This window comes from Camelus bactrianus, chromosome 8 (genome assembly GCF_048773025.1).
Source record: "Camelus bactrianus isolate YW-2024 breed Bactrian camel chromosome 8, ASM4877302v1, whole genome shotgun sequence".
Classification (NCBI taxonomy): domain Eukaryota; kingdom Metazoa; phylum Chordata; class Mammalia; order Artiodactyla; family Camelidae; genus Camelus; species Camelus bactrianus.
The window spans coordinates 45,046,342-45,062,801 of NC_133546.1; the positions used below are offsets into that span (position 1 = coordinate 45,046,342).

General features: G+C 42.8%; 1 protein-coding gene across 9 annotated transcripts in view; it reads right to left on the reverse strand.

The window, feature by feature from the left end:
• ARMC2 (armadillo repeat containing 2) overlaps nt 1-16,460 on the reverse strand; it is a 203,383-nt gene that overhangs the window by 81,399 nt on the left and 105,524 nt on the right. For 4 of the 9 annotated variants that reach the window (XM_074368520.1, XM_074368516.1, XM_074368519.1 and 1 more), the window contains exons 1-3: nt 8,932-9,088; nt 5,761-6,022; nt 5,224-5,296 (exon numbers count right to left, since the gene is read on the reverse strand). In XM_074368520.1, coding sequence (XP_074224621.1) covers nt 5,224-5,296; nt 5,761-5,978 — 291 coding nt within the window. In that variant the 5' untranslated portion in view covers nt 5,979-6,022; nt 8,932-9,088. Of the gene's footprint in view, nt 1-5,223; nt 5,297-5,760; nt 6,023-8,931; nt 9,089-15,412; nt 16,186-16,460 lie in introns of those variants that run through there. The other 5 variants (XM_074368517.1, XM_074368518.1, XM_074368522.1 and 2 more) reach the window with 5 other exon arrangements.

A 16,460-nucleotide genomic window follows, 5' to 3' on the forward strand; every position in this document is an offset into this window, starting at 1 on the left:
TAGGAAGCGCAACAGGAAAATTTTTTTTCTTGTAAAATTCATTGCATCTTAGAACTCAGAGAATATTTCAAGTGAGTTTAAATCTTCACTTGAGAACCCCTCCCTCAAGATTTGTGTTATGATACTAACCAGTAACTGGAGTATACCCAAGGACACTGGGAAAGTCAGGTTTTAAGATCTGTCCTGGTTGATAAAACTGGTCTATTGAAGACTGAAAGACTGTTTCCACAGAACAACCCAACCAAAGAAGACAACATTCCTAAAATATGTAAGGGGTCTTATTGGCCTTGACTCTCATCCCACTGCAGTGGGCTCTGACCAATTTCTGACCTGTCTGGATCAGCAGATGGGAAGGTGGGGGTCTCATTCTACATGAAGACTGGAAAAGGGGGTCCATGACCTCCCACTGCAGAAAGTTTCTATGATTTAATTTGTAAAGCAACAGAACACACACACACACACACACACACACACACAAAGACCTCTTGGAAGTTCGAAAGCAAATATGTATTAAAAACTCCCCCAAGCACATAACCTTTGGATGTGGTAATTGTTTGTGCACTTCTATTACTATGATTTTCTCCACAGGTACTCTGGGCTCCTCTGTCACACTCAGCATGTGACTCACTGCTGTAATGTCACCATTCGTTTCAGAAATAGTGAAAGCAAAAACACTGCTTTGACATTCTCATTCTGCTTTTTCTTACCCTGGATCTCCCCTATCGCCAAGATATAGATGGGCTTCTAAATCTCTTTAAATATATACATATAATATATACATATACTTTGAGATATATATATATATTCAGTTTTGTTTTACTTGTCAAATGCTTGGAGCTCGGGTCCTATTTAAAAAAAAAAAAAACTAGCGGAAACTAATCTAATCTATGAAGTGAGAAATCAGGACAGTAGTCACCCTGGGAAGGTGGTTTCTGGGGCGGGGGGGCTGATAATGATCTATTTTTTCTTTTTTTCAATGCTGTTTACTGTCTGTTGAGTTTGTGTAAATTTATCAGGCTGCATTCTGATGATCTGTGTCTTTTCTGTATGTCAATAAAAAGTTTAATAAAAATACTAGGAGCTTAAATGACTGGGCTTTGTAGGTTTAGGAAACACGGAGATAGTTCTATTTTGACAATGATAATGATAAAAGACAAAATTTCCTATCTCCTCCATCTCTTTCCCTACTTTACACAACCCAAAGTATGAGAGCAGCTGTTCCTGTGTACATAAATCAGAACAGCAGCTAACCAGATGGGCAGAATGTACGTGGGAGTAATTACCACCACACAACCACCCACATCTCAGAGTTGTTGTGGGGAGGTGCAGAGCTGCTAAGAAAGAAAGATGTACGTGGCACACCTACGTGGCAGGTGGATAGAAGTGCTCATGGCAGACTGTGAATTGCAGTGCCTTCCCCCTGTTTGTAAGAGTACAGGTGCTGGTGGGAACCCCAAGGGGCCAGCCGAGATGGGAGTGCCCAGTGCTTCCGTCTCCCTCTGAAGCCCAGGGCAGTCCTGAGTGGAGGCAGCCCACCCCTGCTAGAGGGTGTGGGGGAAGCACAGGCCAGAAATCGGGGGAGAAATGGAGAGAAGGGACAACGTACAAGTGCGAAGAGCTGAGTGGATTTGTGAAATGCAGGAGCTGGAACGGGCTGCTCTCTGGGCCCCTCTTCGCTGACTGACTGACTGCTCGGTGAGGAATTATTCCAAGGCAAATTAGTCTGAGACAGATTTTCCCTGATCTAGAAAGTGCTGACATTTCAATTGGTTAGGTCTTCACAGATTCTCTCAGCAATGGTGTCCCTTTGCACACAACACCTCCCCCCCACCTTCCAGTGGTCTTGATCATGCTCCCTCGCCCTCTGCTCCTATTTCACCTGATCTCTTCCCTTTATCAATTTAGAGGTGACCAGAGTCAAAGCATTCTTTAAAAGGGGAAGCGGAAAGGAGGAAATAACCTGGAAGGGGAGGCAGTCTGAGACCACTTTCAGATTTTCTGACTGGGCAGTCCAAACTTTAATTTTTGTTTAAAATGAAACATATCTGAGACCCTTACATAATCCACTATCACAAAAAAATTGCAAATGAAAGGAGTTATTCTTATCCTGCTCTTACTTTGCACATAGCACCCAACCATTCTGCGGTAAAGAAATTTAATTGCAACGACCCTAAACAGAAACAAAGGTCAACATAACCTTTGCCTAACAACTAATCCTGCAGTCCAAGAACCACAGTTTGACAGGGACCAGGTGAACTCTAGAAACTGAGATTTTTGGAAAGAGTAGGACCAAATTGAGTTGAGTCCCAAAAAACCACAGCAATAAAAAAAAAAACAATTCATAGGAGTTTCAAATGACAGAACTATAGAATAGAGAGTCACTCTACAACAAGGTAGACCCACTGGGCTGCCAAACTGGGGGTCTTCTTGTTGTAGCTGGCTCAAAACCCAAATGATTTCCAAGGCTGTAGGTGCAAGAAGCCACGTATCAGTAATGGCTGACAAAGCACTTACTGCACACTGGTTCATCATCACAATTTTGGAATCTTATTTCTCTCATCTGCGATATAAGAACAAGTATGATCTCCCCCACAGAGACATTCTGATAAGTACTTTGGGAACACAGATGCATTTTGAGACAATTGGGGTCATTTGGACATGGATGATACATTAAATGATTCTACTGGGTAATGTTAATTTTCTGAGCTGTGATGATAGCATTGTGGTTGTGTAGGAGACTGCCCCTGTGTGTATGAAATGCACACTTTCGTGGATGAAGTCTTAGAAGGTCTGAAGTTTACTTTAAAATAGTTGATCAAAAACAAACATATGCACACACATATACAGTAATAAAAATGGAGCAGCAGCTTGACAGACATCCCAATTCCATGAAAGTCTAAGGAATTTGTATTACCAGGTGCTTGCAGTAGCAGGGGCATCAAGGGAGGGGTGTCTAAAATAAGGAGAACTGGTTGAAAGTTTGTATAATTCCTTCCCTCCCAGCTCCACACAGTCAGGCTACTGATCAAGGATTAGGTGGGACGTTTATTCTCTGGAGAGGATAAAACAGAGAGTCTCTGAATCAGCTAACCAGGCACAACTGAGGGTTAATGTAAACATAGATATTAACTGAGTATTTATGTACTGAATGCTGGGCATTCCTAACTTCTTCCTCCTGGCTCCTGGAAGTCAGCAACCAGCCTTTATTCTCTAAGAAAAAGCTTGAAAGATACTTCAGTAGAGAACTGACTAGCCCACAAGGAAAGCCCTAAAGCTACTGCTACTGGGGGGTCTTACAAACAGCACAGCACAGCCAAACCCCTCTAAATGAAGGTTTGGGTAGGTACTGTCTATGGGTTGACCAACACCTTCTACACGCCTCCACTCTCAAATAAGAACAGCCAAACAAGCAGCACAGCTATCAGAGGAGAGCCTCTGATATGAAAACAGAGAGACCAAGACAAATATAAAACTGCAACAGAGACACAGAGGACAGACCATGTAAAGACACTGGGAGAAGATGGTTATCTATAAGCCAAGGAGAAAAGCCTCAGAAGAAATCAACTCTACTGCCATCTTGATCTTGGACTCCTAACCTTTAGAACTGTGAGAAAATAAAAATTTGTTTTTTCAAGCCACACACACACACACACACACACACACACACACACACACACACACACAAAGCAACAGAGATTTCAGGAGAAGAAAACAATTCAAAAATCAAAACTACCATTAATATATGCAGATAAAATGCTACAACCATGAAACAAGAACAGAATACTATATATTAAAAAAAGATAATTTAGGGGTGGGAGAAAGCTTTTGAAAATTAAAAATATGATAATAGAAATGAAAAGGACTCAATAAAAGGATTAGAAGATAAAGTCTCATCCAAAAAATGATATGAGAAAGAGAAAAGAGAAAATAAGAAAACTGAAGTGCCAGTTCAGGGGCTCCTACATTCAAATAATACATTCTAGAAAAGGTAAACAGAACAGAAAAGAGGGGAAGACATCAAAATAATTTCAAGGACACTTTCTAGAACTGAAGGGCACAAGATTCTACATTGAAAATGCCCAGCATTGTGACATTTCATAACACTGGGAACAAAAAGAAAAATCCTGCAAATTTCCAGAGTGCATCAGCAGTTAAGGTCTCAAATAATTTATTTCCCATACCTCCTTCCTCAAGAAGCTATTGAAGGGAGTATTCCACTAAAACAAGAGTAAATCAACAAAGGGGAGGACTTGGAATATAGGAACCAGGAAAGCCACCATGGGAAGGAGGAGCAAGCTGTGCACCAGATGCCCAGGGCAAGTGGTCCAGGAGGGAGAGTGGAAGGTTCTCCAAGGAGATGAATCAATAGAATATCTCATGTGCCTGAGTATAAGAAGGAGACCTAGACCACTGGGGAAGAGTTTGGAGTTAAAACAGTAATAATATAAAACTAAAAAAGCAAGGCAATTAACACCAAGGAAAACAAAAATGGTGTAGGGAAGGAGAAGTAATCATCATTAATTATCATTAGTTCAAGGCCCATCTATAAACAGGATTTATATAATCACAGTCAGAGAAAAGGGACCTAGCCAAAATTATGATATATCTATATTGGGAGTAGCAGTGGGGATAGAAAGGGTGAATGTGCTGTGAGGAGGCGTGGGAGGACAGACAAGAATTAAATCTTCATCTTCCCTAGTGGGAAGTCATTAGATAATTCCTCAAGCTCGTAAGTCAGAGAGCAGCAAGACACTGTGTTATTTAAAAGTTTGGATCTCAACACCAAAAGAATGTGCCAAGAGAGTTTAAAGTGAGAGCCGTTGTGGAAGGGAGAATGAAAAATAAAGGGACAGGAGACCAGTGGAGGGTTTTTTTGGTAAGAAATCTTTCACTCTATATACATGCACCTATAGTTTATTTGTATATGTAACTATGAAAAATAAAATATATATGTGTAACTTAAAAAAATACTGTGAAACATTGTTTGCCAGGTTTCTATATATTTCTAAAACTCTTCTACTATCAAACTATAGGTGAATAATAGAAGTGTTTCGTTAGATACTAACCATTATATTTGAAAAAGTGAAAAAGAATTTGCTTTCATATTAAATTATTAATATATTTAGGTCTATGTGGTCACTTTCTTAGCATATATAAGTGCTGATTCCAAGTACTTGTGACCAATTCCATTTCACAGCACTCATGGTAATACAAAGTACTCACAAGCTCTAGAGGACTGAGACGGGCGCCAGAGATGGGCTTGGAATCAGAGGACTCAAAACTGGATGCATGGACGCTAGCGCAGGAGATGGAACAAAAATGTTAGTTTGCAAAGCATCATTTCTTTTATTTCTAGTGTATGTTAGTGAACTCTAGCCCCCAAACAACTAAAAGCATTCAGTGCATAACCTTGAGGAAGAAGTAATTTTTAAAGAAGCACAGTACTTTACACATTTTATTCATATTCTTTTCGTTGATTTTAGGAGGATTAAAAATATTGAGTAATGAAAAGAAGAAATGTTTATAGTGATTTTTTTAAAGCTTCTTTCATATCACTTTATAAAGTTGGTATGACAACCACTATTAACCATTTCAAACCAAAGCAACTTCTTGGACCCAAGGTCTGGAATTATCTTTAGAAATCTTGAACAGACACGAGAAGTCAAACTTAGAAAGCAACTATCCACAATTAGAATTAAGGGAAAATGTCATCTGGTGGTTTACACATCTGAGTGTACAGCCAAGAGAAATGTCACATACCTGAAGGAGGATGGTGGTCTATTTTCTGGTGTTCTTGAAGATGCGGATCCAAATAGTTTTCTTTGGTCTTCCCGTGGTGTAAGCGGCCTTTGGGTCCTAACAGTTCTCAAGGCATTTCGTGCTTCACTTATGATTTCTGCACTTGTCTTCTGCTTGGACACTGAAGGTCGGTAAAATGGATCCAGCTTTTCTAACTTTTTATCATTTGGAGACAGCATCTTTCCTTTTAAAAGTAAAATGTTCTTCAGATGAACACCACACCCTGCAAATAAATGGTAAAAAAAACAACTATTTTCATTCAGTCACTTAGAAAGGAGTGTTTAAAAGCCACCCATACATACTTAAACCATTATTCTACATTGAACTTGAAAAAAAAAAATCACATCTTTTCATTAAAAATCTACCAGGCAGTTACAGTTAGAAGATAAAGATGGGAGAAGAGCTTTCAAAAACACAGGATGACAGCAGTTAAGCCTCTGGGAACACATGTGATTGAGGGAAATGATGTGCGGGGAAGAGATCCAGAATGAAAGCTAAACCAGAGAGAAAGAGGATAAACTGTGAAAGAATCCAGAGCAAGAAGGGAAAACCATCTGATAATCTCCAATACATAAAAAACACATGGTATGTGTATGTGGTGGTGGTTCTGTTAACATTTTTAACCGAAGTTTCCCTTTCTTTTCCACTGCCCCACACACAAAATGTGAGTATAAAGTTAAAGTTAGTCAGATGGGGCCTCTTTCCAAACTATATTAGCTTTTATCATTGCAGTTTGTACACTCAGAAAGGTTTAGCCTTACATTTGCCTATATGTTTGAATGAGTTGATTCAAATCACCTTCTATTTGAGACAGTGTCCTACCATGAATAAATACCAAATATCGATACCAAATACCAAATATCCTTTCCCAAGCTACTGCCCAGTTAAAGAGTTAAAGCCGTGCACTAATTAGTATGTAGTATTAGGTGTTCATTTAAAAAACAAAAATGAAAAACCTTAATCCCCTGAGAAAGTTATATCTCCAGGGAGACAGAGGTCTGGAAATTATTCATATATTTCAGCTGACCAATTTTAGAATAATTTCTACAAAAAAAGAAAACAAGTTTTTGTGACATATGCCCAAGGAAATGAAAAAGACTCTACTTCTGTAAGTAGAATCAACAGGTGATTCCTTAGACAACTAAAGAGGATTTACTATGATTCTTAACAATAGACAACAAGAACATGTTTAGTTCTATCCACCCTAAGAGTTTTTGAGGAAAACAATATGATGATAACTATCCACAACATGTTCCAGGTGAATATGTCAGGTGTTTACTTGATGGAGATTCTGGGGATTGAACTCAGGACCTCAAGCACGCCCAGCATGCACTCTACCGCTGAGCTACACTACACCCCCCAACAACTTACTTTGCTTTTCAGCATGTTATCCTATCACAGCACCTCCACCACTCAGGCCACAGCCACGTTTGCAGAGCAGGCAAGCCAAATGTTGCCAAGGGTGCTAAATGATGAGGGTCCATTTAATTACTGGTTGATTACAGAGTCTCTAAGAACCTAGCATTTCATTGGATGGGAGAGGGTTCTAGTTTTCAGGGACTGAGTCAGGAGTCTTAACTACAAATTGCGTCATCTTAAAACATCTGTTGAAGTACCATCTATAGGTTTAGAGACCATGAGAAACCTGCTATTCTTTATCAGACTTCACCTGTGAGGCATTACCAAGTGAGGATGCCAATCTTTTGGAAGCTTTCAGCTGTGAGTAACAGAATCTGTCTTTACCTGTGCTGCAAATAGTCAGTCACTTGAAGCAGATCCTTCTTGCTAAATGCAACACTGCACTATCAGGATGTTTGCAATAGGGGAAAGACTGGCCATCTCCATACTCTTTTTCCTACAAATCAAATACTCAAGACCATTACCATGATTTTGAATGACTTTTGTGTTAATATTAGTATCCAAAGAAGCAGTGGTTAAATGCTTAGATGCTGAAGTAAGGGTTCAAATACTCTGACAATTTACAGCAATTTAACCTCCACCAGGGCTTCTAACTTCTCTGAGCCTCAGTTTCCCCATCTGTAAAATGTGTGTTGTAATAGTAACTGCCTCATATGCTTGTTCTGAGAATAACATAATCCATGTAAAGTGCTTCAGCATGGTACCTGGCCCTTAAAAAACATTAACCACTGTCCAAGAGCTATGTAATAAAAGGATACAACAAAAATTTTTCCTATGAATGAAAAACTGCCTTTAAAAAAAGAAGTTGCAAAAGAAAGGAAATGGCATTGTTCAGTGTTTCCATACATTTTATGTATTTTAAAATTTAAACCAGGGTGTTGTGCTTTATGAAAACAGAATTTTTATTAAGTATTTTATGGATTATCAGCTATGTCAAAACACAACTAATCAGAATTTGGTAGATTCACAAAAAAAAAAGGTTAAAAATAAAGAGTGGTACTTGCTTTTCTACCAAGTGAAGTAATTCACCAGGGTGAGATGGGGGATCTGCTGTGATACTAGTGGGAATGGATAAAAGGGTTACGTACATATGATTTATTTTAATGTATATTGTTACACATACACTTATTTATTTATTGTAACCGTTGCCTAGAAGAGCCCAGAAGACAATTTGTGTGACCTTGGCTGGATCACTGCCTAGACAAAGCTCCTTAGTCTATCACACTCTCATTCAACAAATACTACTGAGTTTTTACTAAGCACCACGCGCTTGGCTAAAAGCTCAAAATTTATAGAAATAAAAACAGCCGCGGCCCGACCCGCAGAGCATGCACAGGGCACTCTCATCGCCTCTCCCCCCCAACCGGGGACAGAAAGGCGGAGAGGTTCCCGGTGAACCGGTGGGGGAAGCCTCACTTCCCGCGCGCACAGCGGCTCCCCTACTCCCTGCAATGCCCCTTCCTCCACCGGTCCAGACCAGAGCAGAACACAGCAGCATCTTCACCCTGCCCGCCCGTCCGCTTGCCCGCGGGCTGTTCAGCCCGCAAAGCCGGGCCAGCCAGCGTCTCCATGGTAACTGTACACAAACTACCTATACCCGCCGCCCGGGATGCCTCCCTGCAGAGCCAGGTAGCCGCCTGGCAGGCGGAGCAGGCCAGGGAAGGAGTTGGGAGTGGGCGCAGGGAAGGGGGCTTCCGGCCAGACCCAAAGCACCTGTGGTTAGCGTTGGCGACAGTAATAACTGCGGAGACTCAGCTCATCCTCCAGCTTTTCCGAGGCAGCAGCAGCCGCGAAGCAGAGCAGCAGGAGAGGGGCCAGGCGGGGCCCAGGGGGGTGGGGCCAACAGAGTCGAGGTGGGAGTTCCCTCAGCGCCGCTCGGCCACTGGGCCTGCGCAGGTCTCCCCAACGCATGCGTGGAAATGCTGAGGTTGGGCGCCAGCCGGCGGTGGAGGGGCGGGGGAGGGCAGGAGCCTGGGCGAGGGCTTCAGGATTGGAGTGGGAGCGTCAGGTGCTGCGAGAAAGGGCGAGGGATCCGCGTCGAAAAGCGGGGGTGGAAAGGCATCTACTTTTAAATTTGCAGTTTACGGAACCGCGTTTGTTGAGCCCCTACGAGATCTCACCGCCTCTACTGAATAACGATAAGGACGGCAGCTTAGTGTTAGGGGTAAGATTCAAGATTTACTGGTTCAAGCTGCGTTCAGTATAATCTTGAACTAGTTGCTTAACCTCTCAGTCTCCTCATTTGTCAAACGGAAGGAAGTAGCTGTACCTAGCTAGGTCTTGTGGTGATCGTGAAGACTGAAGGAAGAAATATTTTAAGTGCTATGCATGTGGCAGTCAACGAATGTTAAAAGTTTTACTTTTAAGACCTTGCATTTGTGAAGCACTTTAGATTTTACAAAGGATGTTTCACTGTATATTATCTTTCTGAGCATCCCTGACACTCTGAGGTCACCAACTTGGCATCCCCATTCACAGGAGACAAAATAGGGGCCCGAGGTCTAGTACGTGATAGGGGCAGATTCAAGTCTAGGCATCTCGCCAGCAATCATTTTTTTGTTCTTACTGCGTTATCGCAGTTGATTGACGAAAAGAACCCCCCTTATATGTTCCTGGTTTAAATTCTGTTCTTTACTATTAGACTATTCAGCAACACTTCACAATGTTAAATACAAGTGAGACCATAATCACTCTCCATTCAGGTTTGCACCACGTTTTATAAGTATGGGGATTTTTCCGCTTAAGTGTTGTTGTCAACATTGGAAAAATGCCACATCCCTTCGTGCTAAGTATTTTATAAAGAATAAAAAAATTGAGAATATTTTTGAGCACATACTATGTGTAAGGCATGATGCTAGGAGGGAAATTTTATTAGCCTGAACTAAAGAATCTAAGTGTTCTTCAAGATATCCAACAGGATTTCACATAAAACAGACAATAAATATTTCTTACTTGATTGGATAATTTTAGGGCCTAATACAAAGCATTTATGTTCTTCAGGGTTGAAATCTTTTCCAGTGATTCAACATGATTTATCATATCATCAAGTTTCTTTTACCGGTCAGTAGACTCCATTGTGCAAAGAGACCTTTGCCCATTTAATATAAAACCATGACTAGTACTTTGAATTCACAACTTGTAAGATATGATCAAAATGGAACTTTATTCTTGTCTCTCACTACCATTTAAAAGTATAATTCAGTATTGGTTATCTTTCCCCAGCCCTGGATAGAAAGTTGGGTAGAGTTGTATTTTCTGCTCATTTATAGATAATTGATAGTCTTATAGTAGCTAAGTCTCAACCACAGCTTCGTCCCAAATTCTAATGTTGGGTACAAGATATGAACAAATGCATCAAACTTTACTTGGAAGTTAGCCTTTGTCCCCCATCCTCTTCTTAGGCTTAAAGCTATAGTTGACTTTCCCAGTAGAGATGCAACTGGCTTGGGCTCACCACTTCCCCATTCACTGGAGGCTCCTTGAGACCCAGCCTGGGTGGAGGTGGGCAGAAAGTGGGGAGAGGAGAAGCCAGGAGGTAGAGCACTCCTTCCGGGAGTTTATGGCTTTGAGCTTGCTGTGCCTGGCCCATGGTTAAAGCAACCCACGTGGGTCTTTCCTGGCTCCTTTGGAGTTTCCCATTAATGGGGACTGCTCTCCCTGAAACCCTGAGTGGATGCAGTGCTATTCCACTGGTTGCTTGCAACTCCTTCCCATGCTCTAGAAATCCAGGGTTCACTCCCGCCCCTTTAGATGGGTCTGAAGATGACCTCATATCTTGTCCAAGGGAAACCCCACACATCTCTTGCCCCAGTGACTGAGAGTGAAGTCCCATCCCAATGCAGCCTCCTCCATGCTGCCCCAGGAAGGAGCTTTAGCTTTCCTGGGACCACCTAACTGCAGTCTTTGGGAAGCACCTCTCACTGAGTTTGAGATGAGGGAGATGGTACCCCAACACTCCTCTCCAAAGAAATTTTCTTATACATCCTCCTTCTCTACTCTCTGACTCCTTAATTTTAGCCTCAGTCCAGACCCTTAGGTCCAGGGAGTCTGTACGTCTCTTTGTAACTTACCCCATGGAGACTTTGCCTCACCTTCATTTTGGAACTGATGGTTATACAATTACCATCTTAGCTGAAACTTCAGTTTAAAAACCTGTTGTACAGACAATTACTAACTACAGTCTTTGCACCCTAGGATCTTGGGCTAATATAGACCTCATAAGCACACTCCTGGAACATGAAGCTAGGCAGCTCAGTTGGCCAGGAAATGTCTGCAGGCACATCAGAACTATTGAAAAGAATGACAAGGGCAGAATTATAGGAAGGAATTATTTAAAAGCAATAAAGCATCTCAGCTTACCTTACCAAAGGACACAAAATAGGAGAATATTGAGGATATTATAGAAATGGTCTATTATACTGACCTGGCTGTTCCTCCATGGTTACCTGATGACTAACAGAATTTGACATAGTTAAGTTTGTAAGTGGAATTATTTTAGAAACAAAATTGTTGACATTTCTTATACTTTAGAAAGATTAAAGAAGAAAACAAAAGATTGTTAGTATCTGACATTTATAAAGCACTTTATAGTTTCCAAACTGCTTTCATTTGGAGCAGTTCATTTTTATTGTTTTATTTGGAGTTTACAATAAGCCTGAGATATCATTGGTTTGGGGATTATTATCCCAATTTGAAAGTGGACACAACTGAAGTTCAGAGAGGGTAAGTGACCTGCCCACAGTCACATAGCGAGTTAAGTGATCTGAGACCTGGTATTTTTGGTGCTCAGGTCCCATGTACCGTCCAACATTGTACACATGCAAATGTAATTTTTCAGGCTGAGGCCTCTTGTTCATGGAACTGAGAGGACCCTCCTAGGCTGCTGACACTATTAAGAGATGTTCTTCATTTTCTCCTCTCACTCATCTCAAAATATATCCTATGTCAGGCTACAGGGAGCAAGAGGAATTTAAGGATCTTTACATTCACTTGAAAATGTCTGCTGGATTTCTGGATTTTGAGTTAAGGTGAGAATTACATAGGTGGTAGAATGGGTAATACTAGAATTTCGCATACCCTAAGATGTAAAAGTGCAACAGAATGATGAACTCGTAGCTACTTTTAACCACAGACTACCAGTGGGTTTTATAGTTTATATTATGGTTTACATCACACATACTTCATATGTAATATCTAGAATTTCTCTTTATTTATACATTAGATCTATTCCTGAAAAGATACAAGTTAAATAAGAACTTCTTTAATGCTCAAGATTCCCTCAATGATCTTTAGGACCCTAACATGGATGTGACTCACAGAGGAAAAAAATTATCACCTTCTGTCCCCTGCTCTCCTCAGATCCCTTAGTTCCCCTCCAACTTGGGGACTTGGGGTAGGGTGGGGTGTGGTCTGGAGGAGAAGCCCCAGGCCCAAGATTCCATCTGTTCTCCTTCCCTGGATCCCAGAGGGGTATAGGGGAAGAGGATGGTATCCCCGGCCCTCCAGCACTGAGGAAGAATGAGGTTCCGAGGGCCTGAACTCTGACCACCTTCCCTTTCTTCCCTGCCCCCAGAACTGGGCCACTTCTGAGTGGGGCAGCGGGTTCTAGCTCGGCTCATACTGAGAATGTAAGAACTGCAAACAAAATTTCTATTAAATTAAGTTTTGTGTCTTAAAAAAAAAACTGCTTCTGCATGGAATAAATATCACCAATTTAGAGTTCTGATATTCATTTTGAGACATTTCTATTCTTGCCAATTTGGAATCTCAGTGTTTTAATTATTTTTATCACACACACAAAAATATTTTTATCACAATCCCTGTGAGGAGTTCATCAAATTGATAGCCTCTGCAGTCCTGGCATACAAATTTAAAGGTACAAATACATTAGAATGCAACTTAATGAAAATTTACAATGCAATGAAAATTAACTAATTTCATGGAACTGAATAGACACAAAGCTGTGGAACAGTCCTAAAACTTACTCACTGAAAAAAATTATATGAAGTCTGTTTAATGGAGCTCAGCTGTTACTTGTCGCACTTTCAGTATTACTCTGCCTTTTTTTCTTTAAACCTTTGCTCATTTTATTTTGTATGTTTGATGGAGATTCTGGGGATTGAACCCAGGACCTCATGCACACTCAGCATGCACTCTACTGCTGAGCTATACCATACCCCCCCACAACTTTGCCTTTAAGCACGTTATCCTATCACAGCACTCTGGTCATGACCACGTTTGCAGAGCAGGCAAGCCAAGTGTTGCCAGGGGTGCTAAATGATGGTGGTCCATTTAATTACTGGTTGATTACAGAGTCTCTAAGAACCTAGCATTTCATTGGATGGGAGAGGGTTCTAGTTTTCAGGGACTGAGTCAGGAGTCTTAACTACGAATTGCTTCATCTTAAGCCACTGTTGAAGTACCACCTGTAGGTTGAAAGAGACCATCAGAAAACCTGCTACTCTTTGTCAGACTTCACCTGTGAGATATTACCAAGTGAGGATGCCAGTATATTTAGAAGCTTTCAGCTGTAACTGGATACCCAATCAGAGGTAGGTTAAATACCAGAGATATTATTTTGTTAACAATAAATCTCGAAGTGGGCTGTTTCAGGGTTTGGCCTGCAGCTCACGGATGGCATTAAGGGGTATCAGTCATGCCTCCCAATATGGTCACAAGATGTTGGTGGCAGCACTTAGCTGTGCATTCTTACATGACAGAGGAGGGAAGGGAGGAAAGGAGCAAAGCCCTCTCCATACAGTCTTTACACTGAGAAGGAAAAAATTTCCCAGAAGTGCCTCAGCTGTGTTCTTACATTTCATTGGCCAGAACTGTGTCCCATGCCCACACAGCAGTCACTGGCAGAGATGAAGAGGATTACTATTACTATGATTGGTTTTGATCAATCAAGTTCCATCTCCTGGGGTTTGTGGGAGGAGCCCATCTTCTGGAAGTATTTTGCCACCACAACCTGAACCAAACTGGAGTTCTGTTCAGCAGGAAGAAGGAGCAATGGCTGTTGGGTAGGTGCTGACCACCTCTGCCACAATGTCACGTGGTCTAACAAAGAGTTAGATTTTGACAAACGAGATTTTGAAAGTTGCTCGTCCTGATTGGAACGAGAGAACCAAAAGAGGAATGCTGAGGCAGGATGCTCTGTTTGGCTAAGTCCTGAAGTAAGGCTGTGATTCCTGGCCTTACTGCTGCCCGATCGAGGCTCCCATTAGAATCACCCAGAGAGCTTCAAAAAGCATCTCTGCCCAGCATGCAACCCAATATTGGCCCAGTTGCTGGGAGATGGGAGCACAGGGGAATGGGCTCAGCACTTTTTGGAGCTGCTGAGGAGGCTGTCATGTGTAGCAGCCAGCATGGAGAACCCCAGCCCAAGGGAAGGTCAGAATTCCACCGTCTGAGGCCCTCAGCCAGGATCCAACAGGAGGCAGAGATGTCACAAGAATCCTGGGTTTCAGAGCAGAAGGAAAAAAGAGGACCCCAATGATGCATGACCCAGAGATGAGTCTCACAGACTCATGGTGCTATCCTTCAAGTCTCCCCCAACCTCACTGGGTTACCATGCCATCTTGGGCACTCTTTATGTCTACTCACCACCAGGTCCCTCTGACCCCACTCTGTTCTCCTCCTGCTCCAAGTCCACCCTGCACTCAACAACTAAAGTGACTGTCAGAGACCACGGTCCTGGATGTGCCTGTCTCTGCTCACAAGCTCTCAGCATCTACCCATTGACCACCAAATTAAATTCCAGATTCTCCGGGATCCGTCCACCACCTCTGCTTCTACCTCATTATGATGGCCAGGATTTATTTCGGGGTTTTAACAGGCCTTGTGCAAAGTGCTTTCACGACTTTAAATCAGCAGATCTTTCAATACTGGAGTACTACAATTATCCTCATTTTACACGCAAGAAAACTGAGGTTTAGATTCTTCACTTGCCCAGGTTACCCAGCTGTTAAAAATGGTGGATCTAGGATTCAAGCCCCAGTAGTGTGACCCTGCAGGCCGCATTCCCACACACCCCATGTACTCAACCTGCTGCCATTCCTTGCACACTCTTTGCATCTCCCCACCTCCTTGCCTTGGCTTTGGATGGATCCCACCCTTAAAAAGCCAGGGCGCTCAGCAAGGATGGTTATACAGCCCTGGCACTCATCTGGAAGGATTGCAAGGTGGAACTTACCTTGGGAGAGTCCACCAGAGAGAGAAAGAAGATGAAGTATATCTGCCCATTCTCTCCTGCCTCCTGTTTTCCACTGCTCAAGTTCTTGGCGGATCTAGTCAGGATGCTTTTGTGGCTGTCTGTACAATGTCCCGTGGCCTAGGAGGGAGAGCAGAAATAGAAAGCAGAAAGAGAGAGCAGAAATATGGGGGTGGCCAGGACTGGGGATGGCCCAGAGGATGAAGCCTGAAGAGACGGGCTACATGCCTAGGTCGTAAGAGGAAGTAAAGGGAAAGGCGAGTGTCCTGGTCTGGAGGTTTGGGAGAAGCTGGAGGATGGAGGTCATGCGAGGGCACAGAGCAGAGGAAGCCGTTTGAGGGAGGGACGTGAGAAGTATGTTGTGATAGAGTCCTGGACTGGGAGTCAGGAGACCCTGCTTCAAATGCTGCCTTGGCCACTCTTTAGCTGTGCACTTGGGGGTGCGACCCTGAATAGCTGCAGTTTTCTCATCTGTAAAATGTGGCGAGTGAACTACATACAATGACCCTCGAGATACAGCAAGCTCTAAGGTTCCACGGCCGGGGCTGTGATCAGAGGCAGAGCTGAGGGTTGGAGGTTTGGGAGGTGGCTCAGCTGTGAGAGCCAGGGAATGGGGTCCAGGCTGTGGCCTGGCTGGCCCCTGCCCTGGGAAAGTCAGGGTGGACAGAGGCCCAAAAGAGGCCAGAGGTACTGAGGACAGGGGACAGAGGGGGAGAAGGACCTGACCTGTCAAGTGTTTTGTTCCCCAAACCTCTCGTGCTGTGCTCATGACGCTGTGGAGAAGTGTCTCCCCACAGAACCTGGCAGCCCCAGAGAAGGCTGTGAGCCTGGAGCTTGAGGCTCTCAGCCAGAGAGGCTCCTCAGCTCTCTCTTGTGTGAAAATGGCAGTGAGTTGCCCTGAGGGGGAACGCCCCCAGCCAGGCTGGAGACCCATGAGCTCAGTAGGGGTCACCCAGGGCATTCCTTTGCCACTTCTTTGGGCTCTCAAATTCAGTTTGATTGATTTGTAAAACAATGTACTTCTGTACTG